This window comes from Oncorhynchus keta, chromosome 28 (genome assembly GCF_023373465.1).
Source record: "Oncorhynchus keta strain PuntledgeMale-10-30-2019 chromosome 28, Oket_V2, whole genome shotgun sequence".
Lineage (NCBI taxonomy): Eukaryota > Metazoa > Chordata > Actinopteri > Salmoniformes > Salmonidae > Oncorhynchus > Oncorhynchus keta.
This window is the reverse complement of record NC_068448.1, coordinates 41,376,958-41,392,349: the sequence shown is the minus strand read 5'-3', so window position 1 is coordinate 41,392,349 and position 15,392 is coordinate 41,376,958. Positions and strand designations below refer to the sequence as shown.

Below are 15,392 nucleotides of genomic sequence, written 5' to 3'. Positions count from 1 at the left end.
GGCCTCTTGGCTGCATCTCTGATCAGTCTTCTCCTTGTATGAGCTGAAAGTTTAGAGGGACGGCCAGGTCTTGGTAGATTTGCAGTGGTCTGATACTCCTTCCATTTCAATATTATCGCTTGCACATGTCATGCCTTGGTCTTAGTATTTTGTGTTTTCTTTAATTATTTGGTCAGGCCAGGGTGTGACATGGGTTTATGTTGTTGTATTTCGTATTGGGGTTTTTGTATTATTGGGATTGCGGCTGAGTAGGGGTGTTGTATGGGCTTGGCTGCCTGAGGCGGTTCTCAATCAGAGTCAGGTGATTCTCGTTGTCTCTGATTAGGAACCGTATTTAGGTAGCCTGGATTCACTTTGTATTTCGTGGGTGATTGTTCCTGTCTCTGTGTAGTTTAACCAGATAGGCTGTAATAGGTTTCACGTTCCGTTTGTTGTTTTGTTATTTTGTATCGTTATTTCATGTGTCACTTTTTCTATTAAAGTCATGAGTAACCACTACGCTGCATTTCGGTCCGACTCTCTTTCCACAAAGAAGAACGCCGTTACAGCACAGTGCTCCTTGGGATGTTTAAAGCTTGGGAAATCTTTTTGTATCCAAATCCGGCTTTAAACTTCTTCACAACAGTATCTCGGACCTGCCTGGTGTGTTCCCTGTTCTTCATGATGCTCTCTGCGCTTTTAATGGACCTCTGAGACTATTACAGTGCAGGTGCATTTATACGGAGACTTGATTACACACAGGTGGATTGTATTTATCATCATTAGTCATTTAGGTCAACATTGGACCATTCAGAGATCCTCACTGAACTTCTGGAGAGAGTTTGCTGCACTGAAAGTAAAGGGGCTGAATAATTTTGCATGCCCATTTTTTCAGTTTTTGATTTGTTAAAAACGTTTGAAATATCCAATAAATGTCGTTCCACTTCATGATTGTGTCCCACTTGTTGTTGATTCTTCACAAAAAAATACAGTTTTATATCTTTATGTTTGAAGCCTGAAATGTGGCAAAAGGCCGCAAAGTTCAAGGGGGCTGAATACTTTCGCAAGGCACTGTATGTGTTGGAATGGAATTGAAAAGCAGCTTTGTCATTGTCTTAGAGGAGGAGGTACATTTATGACAAAATGAGAGGTATATAAACCAATGTACATGAAATGATGGGTAGAGCTCTCGGGAATAAACGCTATTGATTAATATTGAGACTGATCTTTGTCTATTTTATGCAAATAAGAACCTTACAAATTCTTAGAAATGGACAAAGTGTTTTGCTTTGTTATAATTGAATTGGTTAATGAACATATAGGAATTTAATTATTTTAACATCATGTTGGAGCTAAGTTTGGGCCAACTAATTGTTTTTAGTTCAGGTAACACTTGGACTGAAAAGTTAAGTAAACCCAAAAAATAACCAGTTACTTAATAACAAGTAATTGAAACCACTAGATGTTTTGTACAGTTTAGAGAATATGGGGGATTTTGTTGAATTTTCGCTCCATACTTATTATGATTTAGCCAGGAGCAAGAAAAGAACACATGATAACATTACATTTTCTCTCAAATCTGTATGTCAGGCTATTTATTTTGTGGCAACAACTGTTGTCATAGCAACAGTAGGATGATATAAAGTGTGTGTGTGTGTGTGCGTGCGTGTGTGTGTGTGTGCGCGCGTGTGTGTGAACAGTTTGCTGAGGTTTTTCCTACACCAAAAATATACACAATCATACCGTTGACCTTGATGTGCCCATACATTCTTTGTGAGAAAATCCTTTGCCTCAAGACATATTTTGTCATTCAATCAACCTTAAAAATCAATTACGTAGCCTGTATTCCATTCCATTTCAAATCAATACAGTGTTTGATAGACAGTGCATTGCTTTGTTTCACATTGTCACTGAAGCTGTGTATGAATCTGAAGATACAGTATTAACCCTGTCTACAGTTGCACCTCATTTTCCACCTTTTTCTTCTCCTCTTTAGTTCACAGATGAGAAAAGACTAAACAAAATACAGAGAAAGAAAGATTCTCATTGACAGCTTCACCTCATATTCATAACAGCATCCACCGTTACTATACAACCGAGTGAAAAATCAATGTATTGTTCCCCCCCTGTTATATTTCAGTTTCACCCCTGTTTAGCATCAACTTTGATCTGTCTTCATGCTGATATAGTTTTCTCATCCATAGCTGCTCCGCACCTCTCTCTCAATGTCCCCCTGGAGCCAAAGGCGGGCCCAGAATAAGAATCAGTTCCTCTCCCGTCTCAGCTCCTGGCGAGGCTGTCTGTCCTTAAACTCTGTGTTTACCTTTGCACAGACTATAGTAGAGATTGAGATATGAATATGACTATTGAGATATGATATGAAGACAGTTACAGTACAGTGACTGATACTCTGACATAAGCTATCCTGCAAAAGCCATAGATTCCCTATCACCCAACCATACTTCCGCTGTAGTAGCCTACTGTGCTATGCCTTGTTGTTCCTGTCTACTTGTCTGTGTGCACAAGTGTGTGTCCTCTCGTGGGATGTGGGATTGTGTCCGTGTGTGTCCTATAATAATAATAATAATATATGCCATTTAGCAGACGCTTTTATCCAAAGCGACTTACAGTCATGTGTGCATACATTCTGGTCCCGGGAATCGAACCCACTACCCTGGCATTACAAGCGCCATGCTCTACCAACTGAGCTACAGAAGGACCTCTCGTGGGATGTGGGATTGTGTCCGTGTGTGTCCTCTTGTGGATGTGGGATTGTGTCCGTGTGTGTCCTCTCGTGGGATGTGGGATTGTGTCCGTGTGTGTCCTCTCGTGGATGTGGGATTGTGTCCGTGTGTGTCCTCTCGTGGATGTGGGATTGGGTCCGTGTGTGTCCTCTTGTGGATGTGGGATTGTGTCCGTGTGTGTCCTCTCGTGGGATGTGGGATTGTGTCCGTGTGTGTCCTCTTCGTGGGATGTGGGATTGTGTCCGTGTGTGTCCTCTCGTGGGATGTGGGATTGTGTCCGTGTGTGTCCTCTTGTGGATGTGGGATTGTGTCCGTGTGTGTCCTCTTGTGGATGTGGGATTGTGTCCGTGTGTGTCCTCTTGTGGATGTGGGATTGGGTCTCCAAATGGCAGATAAAGCAAATCCTTTAACCAGATCTTCCAGATACAACAATCCTCAATTTCAGAGAGAGGCATTCTGCTTTGAAAATCTGCAGACTACGGTCCAGAGTCGGTGGAGAGTGGAGCATATAACACACGTGGCTCATAGTGGAATTAGGGAGAGGCGGGCCCAGGAATCTAGTGGCGGCTGCAAGGGACTGTACAGAGGGGGTAAAGGGGAACAATAAGGACAGATGGGGGAAAGGTGAGAGGCAGCCGGGCAGGAATTGGTTCTGAGAGAAACACCCGTGATTCAATGACTGGAACGTGATTGATAGTCTCTACATGAATAGATGGCTGACTAAATCACACCTGGCTAAATGAAACTGGGTAGTCTCTTTTCCCCTTTCCCTCCATCTCTCGATCACCTAACTGTTTTGTGATTCTGCAGATGAATGCGAAGGCCCTTCTCAATAATAGGCAATATACACAGTTAGGGGAAATTTTCGATGTTGCATGGAGGATTTCCTTTCCTCTTAATGTGATACTAAAGTCATAGTGAAATATCAAATCAAATGTGAGTATAGAAGTGGAATGCCACAAATTAATTTCAACCAATGTAAGTAAGCCCAATGGATTGATAGAATGTTTCCGTTCTCTTCCCCGGAACATTGTAATAAGATAACTCTAATGGAGTGTTCCTCTCTCAATGGAAGGGAAACACAGATTATTAAACCATTATCAACATCCATCATCTAAGAATAAAATTACCACCGTTTATATAAGTAGAAGCATTATTAGAATGCAGTCTTCCTTTCAGTTGTCCGACGGGCTCTGTTTAAATACCAATTTGCTATAGATTTCTCAATACTCGAAGACTCCATGTACTGTTTGTTCCATTTAGACGGGGGACCAGGGATTAACAAGTAAACTAGGTTCCAAACAAATAAAAGAAAGAATGCAAACATAATTTGCTACAATACATGTAACTCATGAGAACATTCTGCAGGATGCATCTCATAATATAAGGACTCTTCTCTTGTTTATTGCATAAACTTGGGGATCTTCAATGAATAAATGTGTGGAACAGTCTCTTTATATCTCGCCTACTGTATCCATAGGCTGTATTACGTTGTTTACATAGGCTACTACATCATTGACTCGACTATCTATCAGAGCGTAGCAGATTTGCTTCTCGTTTGTTGAAAACACATAAGCAACTTTGCGCCACCTTTCGTTTCAAACGTGCATAACAGCTCAACGAATTACCACGCAGGCATTTAGGTATCCTTGTTCTAAACATTGTGGGCCCTAACCTTGTTCCGGTGTTTCTTGGGAAATGTAGGGAAATTGTTTTAACACCATGCTGAACCTACACTGTGCAATGCCTCTAGAAAACCACAATTACCAGACTCAGAATCCGCTGTTCTTTTAATTTGTGGCGTCGTGCAACATGGCGGTTTGGTAAAACGAAGATAGTTCGTAAGCATCTTGTTAAGAGACCATGGTTCGTATTTTAAGTTATATACATGCATTCTACCTACTTATGTTATGCTGTAAAACCTTACAGTTGCAGTATTTATGAATAACGTTTGGACTTTAATCCATTAAACGTGTTCTTTTTCTATAATCTGTCCCCCAGTCGTTAACGAGCTTGCTTGCTAGCTAGTATCTAAAGTTAGCAATCTAGCTACGTAACGTTAGGAAGTTTTTTTACATTTACAAGTCATTTAGCAGACGCTCTTATCCAGAGCGACTTACAAATTGGTGCATTCACCTTATGACATCCAGTGGAACAGCCACTTTACAATAGTGCATCTAAATCTTTTAAGGGGGGGGGGGGGGGAGAAGGATTACTTTATCCTATCCTAGGTATTCCTTAAAGAGGTGGGGTTTCAGGTGTCTCCGGAAGGTGGTGATTGACTCCGCTGTCCTGGCGTCGTGAGGGAGTTTGTTCCACCATTGGGGAGCCAGAGCAGCGAACAGTTTTGACTGGGCTGAGCGGGAACTGTACTTCCTCAGTGGTAGGGAGGCGAGCAGGCCAGAGGTGGATGAACGCAGTGCCCTTGTTTGGGTGTAGGGCCTGATCAGAGCCTGGAGGTACTGAGGTGCCGTTCCCCTCACAGCTCCGTAGGCAAGCACCAAGTTAAAGATAAAATCCACTAAATCGCTTTTTTTTCTTCTTTAGCCCAGCGTTGGTACTGTCCCAGAATGTTTTGCATGTCAGCAGTCCGGTTTTTAATTCCGCGTTCAAAACAACTGGGAACTCGGAAAAAACGAGCTCTGACTGGGATAAAATCGATTTGAATGGTCATCCAACTCAGAATTCCAACTCGGGAACTCGGGCTTCTTTGTAGAACTTCGGCTTTCTGACCTGAAGATCACTGACGTAATGGTTTAACCTCGTGTTATTCCGAGTTCCCAGTTGTTTTGAACGTGGCATTTAGACAACTGAGAACTCTAGGGGGGGACCCTCAGACTGGTAAAAATCCATTTGAATGGTCATCCAACTCAGAATTCCATCTGGGAACTCGGGCCTCCGAGAATGCTGACTTTCTGACCTAAAGATCGCTGACGTCATGATTTGACCGAGTTCCCAGTTGTCTTGCATGCACCATAAGATATAGGATTTTCAAGAAGCAAATGCCGCGTTCAAAACAACTGGGAACTCAGAGGTCAAATAATTACGTCAGTGATCTAAAGGTCAGTAAGACAGAGCTCTAGAAAGAGACCCAAGATGGAATTCTGAGTTGGATGACTGTTACTGACCCCCCCCCCAATTCCCATTTGTTTTGAATGCACTGAAGTCTGAGATTTCAGAGTCCTGAGCTCTCAAGTTGTTTAAATGCAACAAAAGTGTCACTTCCATTTTGTATCATCATGATGATGTGGAAGTGACACAGGTGGTGCTTTCAAGGCAGCTGGTACTGTGTTCAAACTGGGAACTTGGACATTTCTGACCTGAAGATCACTATGGTCATGATTTAACCAATTTTAACCAAAAAAACTTCAGGTCGGACAGTACGAGCTCTAAAAAGATGTCTACTTTTCCGACTTGGGATTCCAAGTAGAATGACTGTTCAAAACTGTTTTTCCCAGTCAAAGTTTGTTTTTCCCCCCCTGAGTTCCCAGTTGTCTTGAAACACACTGAAGTTGGAAGTCAGAGTTCTCAGTTGTTTGGAACTCCGTATTTGCTTCTTGGAAGTCCAATATCTTGAAAACTTGACGGCTGACACGCAAAACATTTGGTACTGCATTAACAATGGACTAATGAATAAAAAAAATAACAAAAGATTGTTTTTGAGTCTTGCAAAAAATAATCATGATGATAATATCATACCTGCTAGTTACCTCAGTAGCTACCTAGGTAGATAATTACCTGACATTTAGCTAGTTCACTAACCAACCACCAACTCATTAGAGAGAGCTAGCTAGATAGTTATTGAACGTGCAATTATTTATTCCAGCCCAGCACTAAAACACTTGAGTCAAATTATCGTTGTCTTTTTTTGTGATTAGCTAGTTGATAGGATGATGGTTCTACCATTAAGTGTTGTCTCCATTTATCGATTTCATGTACAATCAGAACTTAATAGTGGGGGTTGGGGACGTAATACACTGAGACGATGGTAACATGGACTTGACGACCTACAACTCGAAGCTATATTCATTATGTCCTCACAGATGGCTGGTGATCCAACCGACAAGAACAATGCAGCAGAGACCTCAGGAGTCAAGGATAAGGATCGGGAGCGGAAACGCAGTCGCTCACGAGAGCGTGAACGCAAAGGATCCCCGTCCAAGGACCGGAAACCTCGCCAACGCTCTCGTGAACGCAACCGATCCAAATCCGCAGAAAGGTTTGAATGACGCATAATTATTGGTCGTGGGTGAATGCGAACAACCTGCCAGAATGTTTTCAACCTTTCGGGTGCATTAAGTACAGCTTCCCTACAGATTGAAATGCACTGCTGCCATAATCAGGGCAGCGAGGAATCCAGGGATGGAAGATGCTGCTGTACATTTAATATTCTCATTCTCTAAAACAGTGTTTTTCAGCCCTGGTCCTGGCCAAACACTTCATTAAGCTCATTGAGGGCTTGATGATTAGTTGACAAGTTGAGTCAGGTGTGCTTGTCCAGGGTTACAATAAAAAATGTGTACTGTTGGTGGTACTTCAGGACCAGGGTTTGGAATGGTTGTTGTGGCTTCTGCGACCTAGCATGAAAACGAAAAAGGCTGTTTAAATAAAAAATGAGCAGTATTTCAATCTTCTCGATTTATCAGTTTGTATAATGGGAATATTAGGAGTACAGCGACATATTCTATCCCTTGAGTGAGGTACGTTTTTCATGCAGCGGTGCGTTTTGACCTGTAGGGAAGATGTGCGACCGACTGATGGAAACTATTCTGGCTAGGCGAACCACGCCTCCTATCTGACTCGGTCTTTCCACTGTATTTGAAAGGTGTCCTGTGTTAAGTTCATGTTTTAAGTATCCCTATATTTCTGTTATTACGGGGCTATCACTCTGTTATTAGTGCGCCTGCGTAGCAGTCTCGTTGATGAATCTGGCCTGAGTGCAATGGCAGCCATGTAGTGCGCTAATACGGTTTAGTAAATGTTAAACTGGAACCTTGTTCTTGTCATTTCAAGTCAACTTCCAGTGGGTTTATCGCAGGTTGGTAATATTTCTATGTCTCTGACCTTTCCTTCCCCCTCCAGAGATCGCCGTCTGAAGGACAAGGAGAGAGAAAAGGAGCACGACCGGGACAAGAACAGAGAGAGGGGTCGCAAGGACCGCGATAAGGACGGTCACCGCAGAGACAAAGACTCCAGCAAGAAATCCAGGTCTGTAGGCTTGAATCAGACTGGTGTTTTTAGTCACCGGGTGACTATTCGGTGCCGGCTTGAGCCGAATAACAAGATCAAGGTGTCCTATTGATATGGTTCCATCCAGAGGCGTTATAAAGATCTGATGGTTCTCAGCAGAATGTTTATCTGGAACACTCCCACGTTGTGCCGTTCAGGAACTGAGTGTGAGCTATGCGTCTTTAAAACATCACGCAATATGTAGAGACATTTTCAAATCGTTTTCCGCTACCTTTTCAACTTGAGTGGTTACTTCTCCTTACAGAAGTGTCTCCCCCAAGTCCAAGGACAGGATAAAGAGGGAGAAGGATTTGAAGAAAGAGGAGGATGAGGAAGATGAGAAAAAGAAGAAAAGCAAGGTAAGACCAGGGAGTGGTCTCGCTATTCTCCCAAGCCCAGCTAACTACCACGTTGTGATGTACCTCGAGTTGCATTGTGTTTCATAATGAGTATTTCTCTGCATCTCTCTTAGGTCCAGCCACTGTCTCTAGAGGAACTTCTAGCCAAGAAGAAGGCAGAGGAGGAGGCGGAGGCAAAGGTGAGACCTTAACCGTGCTTGTTTGAGAGTCAATCTGTTGGGTGTTGCAGTGAGGAGCAAGATGGGAGTGTACGAATTAAGAATGTTAAGCTAAGTTTCTCCTCATGATTTTGAATTGCCTTTCTCTCTCAGCCCAAGTTCCTGTCCAAGGCAGAGCGCGAGGCGGAGGCTCTGAAAAGGAGGCAGCAGCAGACTGAGGAGAGGAAGAAGACTATCGATGAGGACAGGAAGAAGAGGAGGATGTTCCAGGACATCGGGAGGAAGATGATGGGTGAGTAGGAGGGGCTTGGGGTTAGTCGGGAGGAGGATGGTGGGTTAGTCGGGACGAAGATGGTGGGTGAGTAGGAGGGGCTTGGGGTTAGTCGAGAGGAGGATGGTGGGTTTGTCGGGAGGAAGATGGTGGGTGAGTAGGAGGGGCTTGGGGTTAGTCGGGAGGAAGATGGTGGGTGAGTAGGAGGGGCTTGGGGTGTTGTAACTTTTAATGGGTTACAGAGTTAATGTTTACAGTCAATTAATTGAGCTGAATCTAAAGATATTTTCTTTAGTTATTTACATATGTAATTGTATTAGAATTTGTGTGATGGAGATTGAGAGAACTACATTCATATTTATGTTGTATTGGATTACGCTATTGACTTTAAGTACCAGAATGCCTTGCGACAGGTAGTAGAAAAATAAAGAACGTGCCCGTTATGTACAAGTGACAAATGATTATCCTCACTGTCGCTAGCAACTTTCTTTTATTGTTTGTAGAATCTAAAGTTATTAAATGTAACGTAAACGAGTATTGTTACTAAAAGAAGCTTTCACTTCACAACTCGATGTCCCCAGTCATTACTTTGAAGATAGTTATTCTATGTGGGGTTAGTCAGGTCGCAATATTCTGAATGTCGCTGATAGAAATGTCTTCTAAAGAACTTAACTGATTCCCTATTCTACACGACAGAGAAGCACGTCTGTTCTACACCATGTGTTTCTATCTAAACGTTCAGTAACGTTGCACCCCACTGAACATGACCTAGGTTTCTGGAAGTTGTGTCTCTAACTGTTAGACCTCTGGTTCGGTCTCTGACGGTGGTTGGAGTTAGGATGTAAGTTGTTTTAACAGTTCCATTGAAAATACTGTTGGCTCACAAAGTGTATATCTGTCCGTGTCCCAGAGGACCCCCAGGAGAGGGACAGACGAGAACGGAGAGAGCGGATGGAGCGGGAGAACAACGGGGACCAAGCGGATGACGGAAGACAGAAGATCAGAGAGGAGAAGGATAAGGGCAAGGAGCTCCAGGCCATCAAGGTATGTCTGGAGATTGAGATTCTGCCATGGGCCGGTTTCAGGAAAACAGGCTCATTTCTGGGTTGTATTCATTCATTCATTCATGGATACCGTAGCAAAACATAGCTACATTTTTTGCAACAGAAAATGGAAACAATGTTTCTTATTGGACAACGTGATGTCGTCCCTGCCTGTTTGAATCTGTCGTCCTGTGTTTGGTGCCTAGTGATTATGACCCTGGACTAAAAACATGTTCACTGGAGATTCTCAGATGAATTTGTTATTTTTTTGTCAAATCAAACTTTGTCTCATGCGCCGAATACAACAAGTGTAGACTTTACTGTGAAATGCTTACTTACAAGCCCTTAACCAACAGTGCAGTTCAAGGAGAAGAAAATACTTACCAAGTAGACTAAAATAAAAAGTAATAATAAAAAGTAACACAATAACGAGGCTATATACAGGGGGCACCGGTACCGAGTCAGTGTGCGGTGGTACAGGCTAGGAGGAGTGAGCTTTGATATTATTGGTTGAACTAAGTGTTTGAGCCGGTGTACTGTGCCGTCTCTGTCCAATCAGGAGCGTTACCTGGGCGGGACTAAGAAGCGCCGGCGGACACGTCACCTGAACGACAGGAAGTTTGTCTTTGAGTGGGATGCCTCTGAAGACACGTCTACCGACTACAACCCCATGTGAGTCTGCATATGAACGCTGGGATGATGAATTCAGTTTCACCAACAAGATGTGTCCGAATTAGAGGCCTTCACGGGTCCAACAGAGACGAAATGCGGAGTCATTTGTTATAGGCTGTTTGTAAGGACACGTAACTGGCTAATTTGGTCAATGTCACTTGTTTATTTATGGAGCTGGCAGCGTTTGGCTGGAGGTGTCTCTCTCGCTCTCTCTCTCACCGGTTCTGAACGCGTCTCTCAGATCCGAAACATGCACAGGTCTGTTTTTCCACGGTCCTTTTCAGAACGGGTTTGACAGGGCAGTCAGAACTGTTCTGAAAAGGACCGTGGGAAAACCGTCCCGTGCCACTTTCGGATCTGAGAGACGTGTTCCGATCCGAGAGAGCGACTCATATCGCTAACCTTTAACAACTTTGCTCCTTCAATAGACATTTCTCTCCTATGCCGCCTGCTCTCTTCCCACCTAATATCCCGCTCTGCCTCCGTCTCCCAGTTATAAGGAGAAGCACCAGGTCCAGCTGTATGGCCGGGGCTTCATCGCTGGGATCGACCTCAAGCAACAGAAGAAAGACCAGTCCCATTTCTACGTGGACATGATGGAGACGAGACGTACACTGGAGGAGAAGGAGCAGGAGGAGTGAGTCACGCGCACACAAACACACCTGACAAACTAACACACCCGCTACAAAGCATTGGAATCGATGCCTTTGAAACGGGTAATTGCCGTCCACTAACCTCTGCGCCGTCCCCTTCCCGCTCCTCAGGGTGCGACTGAAGAAGGTTCATAAGAAGGAGGCCAAGCAGCGTTGGGATGACAGGCACTGGTCGCAGAAGAAGCTGGAGGAGATGGCGGACAGGGACTGGCGTATCTTCAGGGAGGATTACAGTATCACCACCAAGGGTGGCAAGATCCCCCACCCCATCAGGAACTGGAAGGAGTACAACCTGCCCCCACACATCGTGGAGGTCATCGACAACTGTGGCTACAAGGTCAGCTGTGAGGACTTGGCATGCACACACCACCTTTGGGTCTTTTCCCTGATCCAGCGCTGAAGCCGTTACTTGCTGCATAAAAAATGGCCTCTTTGTTTCCCTTGTTGTCCAGGATCCAACGCCTATCCAGAGACAAGCCATCCCCATTGGCTTACAGAACCGCGACATCATCGGCGTGGCTGAGACGGGTAGCGGTAAAACGGCTGCCTTCCTCATCCCCCTATTGGTCTGGATCACAACCCTGCCTAAGGATGAAAGGTGAGGTGTCGCCTCCCCAACCAGAGGGTTACCCCTCAAACTACTCTCCCAAGAGTTGCATGTCCTTCATTCCTTCTCACCCCCCTCTTTCCCCTGTCCCTGTAGGATTGAGGACTCGGACCAGGGTCCGTATGCAGTGATCCTGGCCCCCACCCGTGAGCTGGCGCAACAGATCGAGGAGGAGACCCTTAAGTTTGGGAAACCTCTGGGCATCCGCACCGTGGCTGTCATTGGAGGTATCTCCAGGGAGGACCAGGGATTCCGCCTCCGGATGGGCTGCGAGGTCAGACACTAGAAAACAACACACACACACACACACACATTTTTGCACACACAGACATGCAGATTCACACGTACAAAATATTATTGCCCATATTAAGACGCGTGCTTGTGAGGTCTGAGTAAACGCATGTGTTTCCAGATAGTGATAGCCACCCCAGGTCGTCTGATAGACGTGTTGGAGAACAGATACCTGGTCCTGGGCCGCTGTACCTACGTGGTACTGGACGAGGCTGACCGCATGATAGACATGGGCTTCGAGCCTGACGTCCAGAAGATCCTGGAGTACATCCCTGTGACCAATCAGAAACCAGACACGGACGAAGCAGAGGACCCCGAGAAAATGAAGATGAACTTCGAGATGGGAAAACACAAGTACAGACAGGTGAGAGATTGTTAAAGCCGTAGCAGATAAACACACACTGAAGAAAATCTTCTTCTTTTTTATAGCTCGCTGTACAATTTAAGAAGAGAATTCTCTTTCCCCTGTCTTTCCTCCTTCCATCCGTCTCTCTCCTTCTCGCTCTGTTTCTCAGACGGTCATGTTCACAGCTACCATGCCCGCGGCGGTAGAGCGGTTGGCCCGTAACTACCTGCGTCGTCCGGCCGTGGTGTACATCGGTTCAGCTGGTAAACCCCACGAGAGAGTGGAACAGAAGGTCCTGCTCATGGGAGAGGGAGAGAAGAGGTAACAGACTCGAGACACACACATCACTTCTATCCCTGAAGCTGTAGCTAATGCTGTGTCTCCCTTGTTGTCTCGTCTTCCAGGAAGAGGCTGCTGGATGTTTTGGCGCGCGGGTTCGAGCCGCCCATCATCATCTTCGTCAACCAGAAGAAGGGTGTCGACGTGCTGGCCAAGTCTCTGGAGAAGATGGGGGTGAGACCTCATACTTTCTAATACCTGAGCTGTGCTGTTTTGTTTCCCCGGTACAATGTAACGACTGGAATAGCTCCAAAAGTGCAAACGCAGTGCTAAATCAAGGGCACCTCAAATACATCTATTTTGACCTTATGTCATCCTTTCACCACTACTATGGCTACGCTAGGAACCAGGAGGTTGATAATGGTTCTCTTTCTCTCCCTCTCTCGCCTGGTCTCTTTCAGTACAATGCTTGCACGTTGCACGGTGGCAAGGGCCAGGAGCAGAGAGAGTTTGCTCTGTCCAACCTGAAGGCTGGAGCCAAGGACATCCTGGTGGCCACCGACGTGGCTGGGAGAGGTATCGACATCCACGACGTCTCCATGGTGCTCAACTACGACATGGCCAAGAACATCGAGGGTAAGACCATGACCTTTGACCCTGGGGTCTCTCGAGCTGGGCGGCGTGGAGAAAAATCCATATCGCGATCAAATCCCCGAATTGATGCGATGATGATGATAAATAGAACGATATGTTTATAACAATAATGTGCACCACAGTTGCACTACTAGTTTGATGGTTGTAGCCATCAATTTTCCCATTTAACAATCACATTTCTCTAGTGTAGGCTACTTGTAATAAACGATTTTAGTGAAATGCCTGCGATAAGTGATCGGTATGGTCAGTGTCTATCATTTTCAGTTTTATCGTTCCAGCTCTAGGTCACTCGCCTGTCTGTTGGATTTTGTTACGTCATAGAGACTTTGTACTGCCTTCCATATTTGTAGACCGGGGTTAAAGTTCTTGTCACAGCGGCGTATGGAGTATCTATTCCTCCATCAGTTAAAAAATGTATATAATATATAAAGAATATCATTTAGAGTAGACTTTGCAAGTTCGCTGTCTTGAGCCTCCAGAGTGCCAGAGAGGACAAATGGAGCGCATCTTCACGACAGTTGTGCTTGACAGCGAAGAAAAGTGCTTGTGTCCAGCTCAAACCATTCCAAAAAACATGACCCATATTACCGGAGCGACCTCTCCTCCTTTATATCGCGGAATCACACGCACTTTCTATAATTTCACAAACCGTGAAAGTAATCCCGGGCGTCTACTTATTGGTTTGATCACAAACGACCGTGTTCAGTCATGCTACCTAGCTATATAATAAGCTGGTGACTTGAGAGTACTTGCGTCTAGGCCAACATGGTGAGCACAAGGAAGAAAGGAAAAACGGCTGCTGCTCATGAGATTGATGTCAGCCTAACCGTATTAAACATCAACTTCTTTCTGGTGCTCCTTCAATTCTGTTTGATGCCTAGTGTTTTTACAGTTGGGCGCAGTGTGTGTGTGTGGAAGAGTAAAGGTTTCTTGCAGTGTTTTCCCCTAATTGACACAATAGCATGCAGATCGTTAAGCATGTATATTCTGCAAGGTTAACTTGGTCCCAGACAGTCGATCTGAGATTGACTTAAGTTTCAGTCGTGGATTTAGTTTTTAATGCTTTAAATGCAGTCGATCTTTTTGTCTTACTACTTATTGTGACGTTGCCCCTTCGCCCTCCCCTCCAGACTACATCCATCGTATCGGTCGTACGGGTCGCGCTGGGAAGAGCGGCGTGGCGCTGACCTTCCTCACCAAGGAGGACTCGTCAGTGTTCTACGACCTGAAGCAGGCCTTCCTGGAGAGCCCCGTGTCCACCTGCCCCCCCGAGCTGTCCAACCACCCCGACGCCCAGCACAAGCCTGGTACCATCCTCACCAAGAAGAGACGCGAGGAGACCATCTTCGCCTGACGTGCCAGATCACATTAAAGGGTTACGCCACCCTAGGACCTGCCACCACACACACTGGGTTTTCACTCGTTTTAATCATCTGTTTTTGCAGTCTCAACACCTACGGTATCCCCCCTCCTTCCTTCCTGTGTCTTCTGTTCTTTTCTCATTTTCTTTCTTTCACAGTCTTGCTACTCTCTTCAGTCCTCCTTTTTCATTCCTCCATTGTTATGCTTCCCCTTCTGTAGCCCGGCTACTGTACAAAATGTTAGGCTGATGGAAGGGCCTGGGGGTTCATATTCTGGTTTTGGAAAAGGTTTTGGTTTTTGCTACAGGAGAATAAAGGGCCTCTTGGTCTGTTTGGGGAAGGGACGTTAATGGAAGGTCATGTGAGCGCCAAACCTACACTTATTTCAAAGAGCCCCTGTAACAACACACAAGCGCTCCCAAAAGGCCAAGACAGAAATGTTGTAGTGTGATTGTGTATTATTTTTTTTAAAATTGGAGTTAGCCCTGTTGTGACAAGTTTTAAAGTTGTGTAAAAAGACCAATACATTGAATACCTTTTTGTCTCCCAGAGAAACATGGTAAGATGTGGTGTTTTTTCTTTCATCAGTCAGCTGGTTATGATGAGTATTTTGGAATGTGATGTTTGCTACGTTGAATTCTATGAAGTGAATAAAACCCAACTTTTGACTGACACCGTTTTAAAATAAGTCTTTCATAAACTGATCTCACCAGAAGCCCTACAAAGGTTCTTGTCAATCGAGTGCA

General features: G+C 44.9%; 1 protein-coding gene across 1 annotated transcript; it reads left to right on the top strand.

Moving 5' to 3' along the window:
- The first annotated feature begins 4,410 nt into the window (after nt 1-4,410).
- ddx23 (DEAD (Asp-Glu-Ala-Asp) box polypeptide 23) lies at nt 4,411-15,318 on the top strand. The gene is made up of 17 exons (XM_035741239.2): nt 4,411-4,589; nt 6,767-6,942; nt 7,806-7,931; nt 8,218-8,311; nt 8,425-8,490; nt 8,623-8,761; nt 9,651-9,784; nt 10,343-10,455; nt 10,949-11,092; nt 11,220-11,445; nt 11,561-11,706; nt 11,812-11,989; nt 12,128-12,370; nt 12,522-12,673; nt 12,757-12,865; nt 13,093-13,267; nt 14,416-15,318. The coding sequence occupies exons 1-17, from the start codon at nt 4,587-4,589 to the stop codon at nt 14,637-14,639; spliced, it is 2,448 nt and encodes an 815-aa protein (XP_035597132.1). The 5' UTR covers nt 4,411-4,586; the 3' UTR covers nt 14,640-15,318.
- The last annotated feature ends 74 nt before the right edge of the window (nt 15,319-15,392 follow it).

Bases quoted from the DNA above. Each gene is read 5' to 3' on its own strand.
- ddx23 (XM_035741239.2), top strand. The intron at 8,312-8,424 runs GTAAGACCAGGG...CATCTCTCTTAG, and splicing joins AGAAAAAGAAGAAAAGCAAG to GTCCAGCCACTGTCTCTAGA. The intron at 12,371-12,521 runs GTGAGAGATTGT...TCTGTTTCTCAG, and splicing joins GAAAACACAAGTACAGACAG to ACGGTCATGTTCACAGCTAC.